General features: G+C 43.4%; 1 protein-coding gene across 1 annotated transcript in view; it reads left to right on the top strand.

Annotated features, from left to right (window-relative positions):
* The window catches only part of GRHL1 (grainyhead like transcription factor 1), a 42022-nt gene that overhangs the window by 18951 nt on the left and 15027 nt on the right, over positions 1–8044 (top strand). Inside the window, exon 9 of the mRNA XM_017818071.1 lies at positions 6519–6677. Coding sequence (XP_017673560.1) covers positions 6519–6677 — 159 coding nt within the window. The remainder of the gene's footprint in view (positions 1–6518; positions 6678–8044) is intronic.

The raw sequence follows: 8044 nt of genomic DNA, 5'->3' as shown, positions 1-8044 counted from the left end.
TAACACACACCTCTCCCTGCTCTGTCATGGATTTTCTGAAAAACAGGCATATGCTGCCCTTGATTTTAAGCATTGTCAGCTAGAACCAAGTTTTCAACTCACTGTATTTCTTTCAAACTTGGTGTCCCAAGTTCTGCCATTGTCTGGTCCTTCCAACTATGGGGCTCATGATGTATTTCCTAAAGCTGAATGAAAAATCTCCTGACATTAGCTTCTCTGTAGAGAAAATTAGTAGGAAAATTAGGGTGATCTTTTTTTTTCTTTGCTTTCCTTTTATACCTGATGGTTACTCTTCCTTTTCAGCCGTTTTTGTGCCTTTGTAGATTTAATTCTTGGTTTTGTCAGGGTTTTGGGGTTTTTTGGTTTTTAAGGGGCTTTTATTGGTGGTGGTGGTTTGGAAGTGTGAGTTTGGTTTTCTGTGGGGTTTTTTGTTTGTTTGCTTGGTGGGGTTTTTTTCTCTGCATATTGCCACTTTTTTGCCAAACTGTTGTTTTTATTTTCTTTCCAACTAACCTAACAAAACCTGGCCCCACACCTTTATCTTATCAAAGCACGGGGTGGGAGGAAGCATCAGTATGACTGGGAACCTCTATCCCCAGGTTTCCCATATGTTGTGAGCAGAGACATTGCTATATTTCCTTGCCTTGGAACAGGTTGGAATAACAATCAGCATTGTTCTTTGTGAGCAGGAATATGTATTTTCCTTTCATTACCATGCATTTTTGTTTTGTTGATGGGGTGAACTTGCTAGGAGGATGTTCTCTTATCTGGAACTGGGTGATATTTCCCACTTGTCATTCCTTGGTGTGGTGTGGGACCTATGGTAGGCTCTGTGTCAGTCACCCAAATCGGGCTTGGTACGTTTGAATGCAAACGAACTTCCCTGGGCTGCGAGCGGGATGGTTCTGAGTCTGACTGGGTGGAGCTGGAACGGATGCAGCCCTATTGCACATCTGCCAGACAAGCCTTATTTGGAGTGTCCGATCCCAAAGGCAAGAGGTGGCTGAGGAGCCCACAGGTGCATGAATTGCCCAATTTTTTCTCTCTCTCTCCTGGCTCACCTCCTGCTGATGCAAAACTTGTGGTGCATGTGGGAGGTGAAGAAACGAATGTGAGAGCAGTAAGATGAGGCACCTCTCAGGTGATCTGCACCCAAGTGTGGGTTTGGGTTTTTTTCTTTTAAAGACAGAAGAGTCTTCCCAGCATTGCTTTTCTAGGACATGCCTTCGTGGTGTGTGCAGGCAGACCTGTGCTTGCCTGCCTGCACTCCGAGCTCCCTGGCTCTGACCCAGAGCCAATCCTGGAAGCCATGTAGCTGGATTGGCACAAGGCAGTGCCCAGGCTGACAGCTCTGCCTCTTGGAAGGGCTTGGAACTGTGCTGGTGTAATTTAAAAGGGTTTTGGACTGGAGATATTTTGTATCCAACCAGTTCGCAGCATAGGTGAAACGTATGTGGACAAATGTTCAGAAAACGCCCTTTATTTTTTCCTTTTATATTTGTCCAAGCATTTAGAGAAACCATATGCTTTCAGCTATCAGCATTGAAATAACCAACTTCAAGCTTCTGGATAGTTTTTCTTTACAGGAGGGGGAGACACTGCCTTTGTGTCAGGGAAATGGTCTCAGGACCCACTGGAGTCCCTTTGTCTGCTGTGTTTTGGGCAGAACATTGAAACTATTTTAACCAAGGTCAAGAAAAACAATATCCAACTGCATTCCCTGGAAAGAAGCTCATGACAGTTTAATCTGTCTCTGGTTGTTGTACTGTAGGCTCCAGACTCTGTATTCTTTACAGACACAGTAATCCAAAATGAAAAGCATCCTGACAATTTCAAGTTGAATATAACATAGACCGAATATAATATAAGTTGAACATAACATAGGCTGGAGCAGCACTTCTATGAAGACAGGCTGAAGAGTTGGGGTTGTACAGCCTGGAGAAGAGGTGGCTCTGGGGAGACTTTAGAGCACCTTCCAGTACCTAAAGGAGACCAGAAGGAAAGCTGGAGAGGGACTTTTTATGGGGGCTCGTAGTGATACAGAGCAAGGGGGAATGGCTTTAAACTGACAGATTTAGATTAGATATTAGGAAGAAATCTTTACTGTGAGGGACTAGAACAGGTTGCCCAGAGAAGTTGTGGATGTCCCATCTCTGGGTGTGTTCAAGGCCAGATTTGATGAGGTTTTGAGCAAGCTGATCTCATAGAAAGTGTCCCTGCCCATGGCAGGGGGGTTGGACTGGATGATCTTTAGGGTCACTTCAGCCCAAGCCATTCTGTGGTTAAAATGAGTGGCTTTTGCCTACTAGTGTCAAAAAAGTTAAAGTTTTTATCTGAATTTTCAGTAGAGAAAGAAATATCCAATGGACTTGGATAAGTGAGTAATGTCTTAATCCTTTGGGTACAAAAATATAACAGCATAAATAGGAGAAGGTAAATACAATTTACCTGTCTTCTCTTGAAATGAAAGCCATGTGGAGCAAGGTGATCAGACTGGAAAAAAATCCCAAGTCTGCCTCTGTAGGGCCTTATCCAGAAGGATGTACAGGACTTTGCACAATAGTGTGACCCATACCTGTGTCTGGGGACTGGTCGGAGCTCATGATGTGCTTATACCCAGTGGAATTGCTCACCATTACCTATGGCAGCCCCAGATGTCACTGGTGTGTACCTGCGTACCGCTGCTTTTCAACTGTGCTCTGCAGTGAGTCAGATGAGGCTGTACAAGGTGACATTTCATCTAAAGCTGCTGCATATGTAGCCTTTGGACTAACAAAATTGTTGGTGCTTTTTGTGTGACAAAAGAGTACGGCGTCCAAGATAAACCAAGGAGAAAAGATCTGGGTATGCAAGCCTTCATTTAAAAAAGGCATCTTTCATCTCGCTGACAGTGAGGTTCCTGCAGGGCTTTGATTGCCCTTTAATTATGCCTGTTTTTCCTGGTTTGTTTGAAAGGCAGATCTTGTTAGAAAAAGGTGCTGTGTGGAAAGAACTTGGCTGTCTCTGCTGCCCTTCCTTGAGGGCACACAGCAGAGCTGTCGGATTAATTTTTTTTTTCTGCATTATTAAAATGGAAGATTGTTTCTTGTAGATTTGAATGTAGGCACGGTGTGTTCCTCCCAACTTAGGTGAGGAGGGGCGTGAGGGGTCAGGTGGTTAAAGCAGGCTGGGAAGTCATGAGGTCTGACTTCTTCCCACGTTAGCTTCCAGCATGATCCCAGAGGAGGTGCTTTAATCCTTCTGCCTTCGGTCTTTTGTTGTGTGCAGCTGGGCCACTGCTCATCTGCCCCAAAGGCTGCAGGAATCTCAGCCTAGTGTTGGAGAAAGGAGACTCTAGTGTGTTGGGGTGAATGCCAGGTGTGGGGGGTCATTTGTGGAGCCATTTGTCTCAATGACTGTCTTGGCTTTCATAAGCAAGAGATAGAAAAATCATGGAAAAAAAATTAACAAAAAGTAAAAGAAAAATAAAGTCTGAGTTTGTTGGAGAGAAAAGCCTAGATATATGATTCAAATATAGACTAAAAACTTAACTTCCGAGCAAGCAAAATTACTTGAGAACAGGTTTCTAATCCCTTTAGAAATCTCAGTTTTAAAGAAAATCTGGGTAACTTTTGAGGGCTTTACTCATGTTTGTAAGTGCCCAGGCTTGACAATGCTCTATTTTTAAGTGCTGCCTTTATGTCGAATCTTGGGAGGCAAGATGAAAATGGTTTGTTTTTTGTTTTTTTTTTTTTTTAAGTAACAGCAAATCTTAATATAGCTGAGAATGCGGAACTGCCTTTAGAAAAATAGGTTGAACACATGAAAAGGAATCTTGCTCAGCAGGCTGAAGACGCAGAGCAACTTCTGCGGTTATGTTTTTCTTTCTTCTGGCAATTTTGGGGTGGGGATGTAGCTGGCGCAGTCACTTTGCCTTATGTTCCTTTTTGAATGCAAGTCAAATCTTCCTGAACAAAAAGCACCCGGCTGAAACTGTTTTAGCCCAAACTGGAAGAGCTGTTTGCTAAAACTCTTGTTTTGTGAAACTTGAGGTATCCTGAAGTTGCTCAAAAATAGGAGTTACAGGATGAGTAGGGAGAAGTATATGGTCCTTTTGTACTGGCTCAGTACAAACAGAAGACAGGCTGGTGGCTCCCTGTAGCTTCAGAGAGGTGATTAGGTTTTAGTTGTCATCTCCTGCCTAGAGTCCTGAAGACTTAAATGGTATGAAAATGAAATCAGCTGCTTAAAGCCAAAGCTAATCAAATGAGGAGACTCTAAAGCAGGAGGATAATCTTTGTCATCTGACAAGCAATCCTAAATTCCCATGGGATACCCATGCAGCTCCACTGTAGTAACATGCATCTGCCATGCAGAGACTCTTTGACCTTCAGCCCAGTGTGGTGCATGGGCTTTGTGTGGCCGGTAAGCCATAAAAACTGAAAACGGACCTGAAGTCTCAAAAGAGAAGTGACAACATATACTGGAGAACTGGTGACTGGTATTCAACACTGCTGGTGTCCAGTGATGTGAAACTCAGTTGAGGGATTTCACAGAAATTTTGAGGCGGTGGTGGACCTGCTGACGTGGTTGCTTGGGCATGTTTTCCTTAAAGAATGAAGTAACTTCTTCATACAGAAATGAGTTATGCATGAATATTCAGTGCAGGTAAATTTAAAATTAAAATTTAAAATGTAAAAATATGCAAACACCAGAGCTGAGGGTCTTTTAAAAAACAAAACCCCTACTCAGGGAACGCAATTATTTAGGCTGTGCATACATCTGATTACCTAGCTCCTAAGCCGGTGAGAGCAGCTCTTCAGACTCCTTGAAGCTTCCCCCTGGGGTGTGCCAGTGCTGCAGGCAAAATGCCCTTGTAAAGCCAAAGGTAGCAAAAAGGGAAGCAGGTGGATAAAAGCTGGCAAAGCCATACTTTGAATTGGTCTGGGGAAGACTGAGAAGAATTTATTTTAAAATAATTTTCCTGGCTGTGATTTGAGATGTATATAACACTGTCACAAAAAGTTGTCGTAGAACAGCACAGGTTTGGGAGAAGACAGAGAAGTTGCTTAATTGCGCTACTCTTCCTCCCTGCCCTGTCTTTTTATACAGCAAAAAGATGGAAAAAACATCCATGGTGGGGAAAAAACAATTGCTTTATAACCCTAATCTGGTGATAGTTACAAAATTTCCATTTCCCCTCTTTCGTTAAAACTGTTAAAGGGTGTTGCAGAACCTGTGCGAAGAGGCCCACGATAAGCGGCACTCAGCAAAACCAAAGCCCACAAGCTTTTCCAAGCCTGGCGTGAGCCTCTGCAGCTCCGGGAGGTGGCACCAGCTCACTGCGGAGGCTCGAATGGCGCTTCCCGAAGCACCACCGAGCCATCGGGTCGTGGGGAGGGTGCTGCCGCAAGATCTCTGGGAAGGTGCTTCTGGCTCCCAAGGCTTTTGATTACTTTGTGAAGCAGTGAGCTCCTAACCTTTATTCTTGAGGCAGAGAGGAGAGGAGTCATTGCAGGTCTTGGTGGCTCGTAAATTCCTGGTAATTAATCCTTGCAGCTTCTTCTGAGACGTGCTGGTAATGGGCACTGTGCCCATAGAAAAGCCTGGCATGCTGCAAGCCCATGTTCTGGATACAAAATACTCTGGTCTATCTGTTCATACCCACATAAAGATATTTCTTCCTTCTCTTAAGCAGCACTGGACTTGTTCTCTGCCTGCGTGTGTGTTTTGGCTTCTTTGGTTTTTCTTGGTTTTTTAGACCGTTATGAAAATTAAATTAGATACATTCAAAATCACAGTTAATTTCCCATGTAATTAAGTTTTTTATAAGAATAATACAAATATTTCTCTTTCCCTTTCAATCTAAATGTTAACAGGATATTGCAGGTCTTACTGAGGAATATTCAAAGTAGTGTTCAACTTCTTAGTATGAAGCCCAGAAATTTTTACTGAAATAATGGCATTATTCCTGTGTTTAAAGATAACATGTTCCCTAATATTTTTTAAAAGCTTTTAATGACATTTACAAAAAACAACATAAAACCCCTTCGACCAACTAGTTTCAAGAATAAGCTGCGGTAGCAGCAGCTTATGTAAAACTCAGGGAAAGATTTGTTTTAACTTGCCCGAAGTAGCATAAATTTTTCGAAGCATGGTTGTGTCCTTACCAGGATGATAAACACTGAGCAGTGAAGATTGAGTATAGGACGATTCCTTCTGCTAAAAATTTGATTATATTTGGGATTTCTTGGGTGGAAAAAACTAGGAAAGATGGATGGAGTCTTCCTAAAGTTGGGAGAGTTCGTTGAAATCTATTCTGGATAAAATGATTTCGTCCCCTCTAATGGCTTATATAAAGACTTAAGAATGTTGTGGTGCTTGGGGATTTTATCTGATGTCTCAGAAGAAAAGAGGACCTGCTTGTAGTGGCAAGGACCAGCATTTAGATCTCAGCAGTCACCGAGTAGTCCCTTGCTCAGTGGTCAGCCAGAAGTCAGTGTGTCACTACTGATGGGTTCTGCTTTCTTCTTCTGCAGGTTTTCATTTCTGTGAACTGCCTCAGCACAGATTTCTCCTCTCAGAAGGGAGTTAAAGGCCTTCCCCTGAATCTTCAGATTGACACCTACAGCTACAATAACAGGAGTAACAAACCTGTCCACAGAGCCTACTGTCAAATTAAAGTCTTCTGTGACAAGGTAAGGTTGGGTCACTGTGCCAGTGACTGTTTGAGAAAGGCTGTTCCACAGCTTAGCAGGTTTTTTTTTTTTTCTCCTCCTAATTCTGTCACTTGCTATTTTGACTCACTGAAGAGTCCTGTCTGTGTCTAGCCTTTGCAAGGAAAAAATTTCAACCCCTTCTACTTGGCTCATAAATGTGATGACCTCAGATAAATTTGCTGCTCTCAAAATGCTGGAGTGCTGAGAAGTGTTCCTGAGCATTGACTTTGGAGAAAGGTCAGTCAGTGACAGACTGACACTGGGAAGTCCTGCAGAGTGCCTTCAGCAGGAGAAATCATTGCCAATGATTGGAGCAAGAGAAGGCTTGTCTTTTTCCCCAGGCTGTATTGTCTTGGTCCTTTTAAAGTGTTCTTACTGCACTTGTAATAAAAAAAAACCCGAAAAACAAAAAAACAACAAACCAATAACTTGCATATCTTGTGAGCAGAAAATGTATCACTGTGTGATAGATCAGTGTAGCAAAGCCCCTTTACAAGCTGGATGGGTGCTGTGGTTTGACTGCTCTGCCTTTCGATTTCAGCACACAGGGAATTGACGCCTGTCCCAAAACCACTGCTCACCAGAAGCTGTGAAAGAAACAGTAGGAGCTGAGCTGGAAGCTGCTGTAAAAGCTTAACTGCAAAGAAAGGGTGTTTCCCAATCTTTGTAACCTGTTGCTGCCTGAATAGTCTTTTGAAGGACCCTCCAAAGTAATGTGCAACGTTGCTATTTCCAGAGTGACCAAGATTGTTCTAGGCAGAGCTAAATGCTTCCTGGACTTCCTCAGTTCTTCCTTTGATTGCTGTGAACCATGTGGACTTCCTATTCTGCTGGTATCCTACTTGATTAGGGCCTCTCATTCTTTGCATCCAGACTCTATAGGATGAACTTTTATAAGTGATATCTCAAATACCTCTCTGCAGCTGCAGGTCTGAGATGGGCTTGTAACCCTCACTCTCTAGTCCTGTGCTGGCTCTTCCCTGGTCACGCTGTGTGGTCTTGCCTGGTGATCGCCCAGGACACGGACCCAAAGATTCATCTCATGCACCACTGTTCTGCCTCCACTTACTGCCCAAAATATGCAGAGCCCTCTGCACTGTCCCCTTGCTGTAGCATCCCATTGACTCATCCTGCCATGTTCTGTTGTCCATCTATATGCCTTTAAATAGGCCCCTCTACTTTCCTGCATGGCTAGGAGAGCTGCCTGTAGCTGCTCCCAGTGATGTTTTCAGCAAAGAATTTACAGGGAAATAGCATAGGCTTTCCAGAGCCATCTTAAAGACTTGCCAGTAAGCCTAAGAAGCTTGGGTCTTAGGGGCTTTTTTTTGGGGGGGTCTTAGGGGCTT

The sequence above is a fragment of the Lepidothrix coronata genome, unplaced genomic scaffold (assembly GCF_001604755.1).
Source record: "Lepidothrix coronata isolate B3197 unplaced genomic scaffold, Lepidothrix_coronata-1.0 Scaffold65, whole genome shotgun sequence".
Lineage (NCBI taxonomy): Eukaryota > Metazoa > Chordata > Aves > Passeriformes > Pipridae > Lepidothrix > Lepidothrix coronata.
This window is presented reverse-complemented; position numbering and strand designations above follow the sequence as displayed.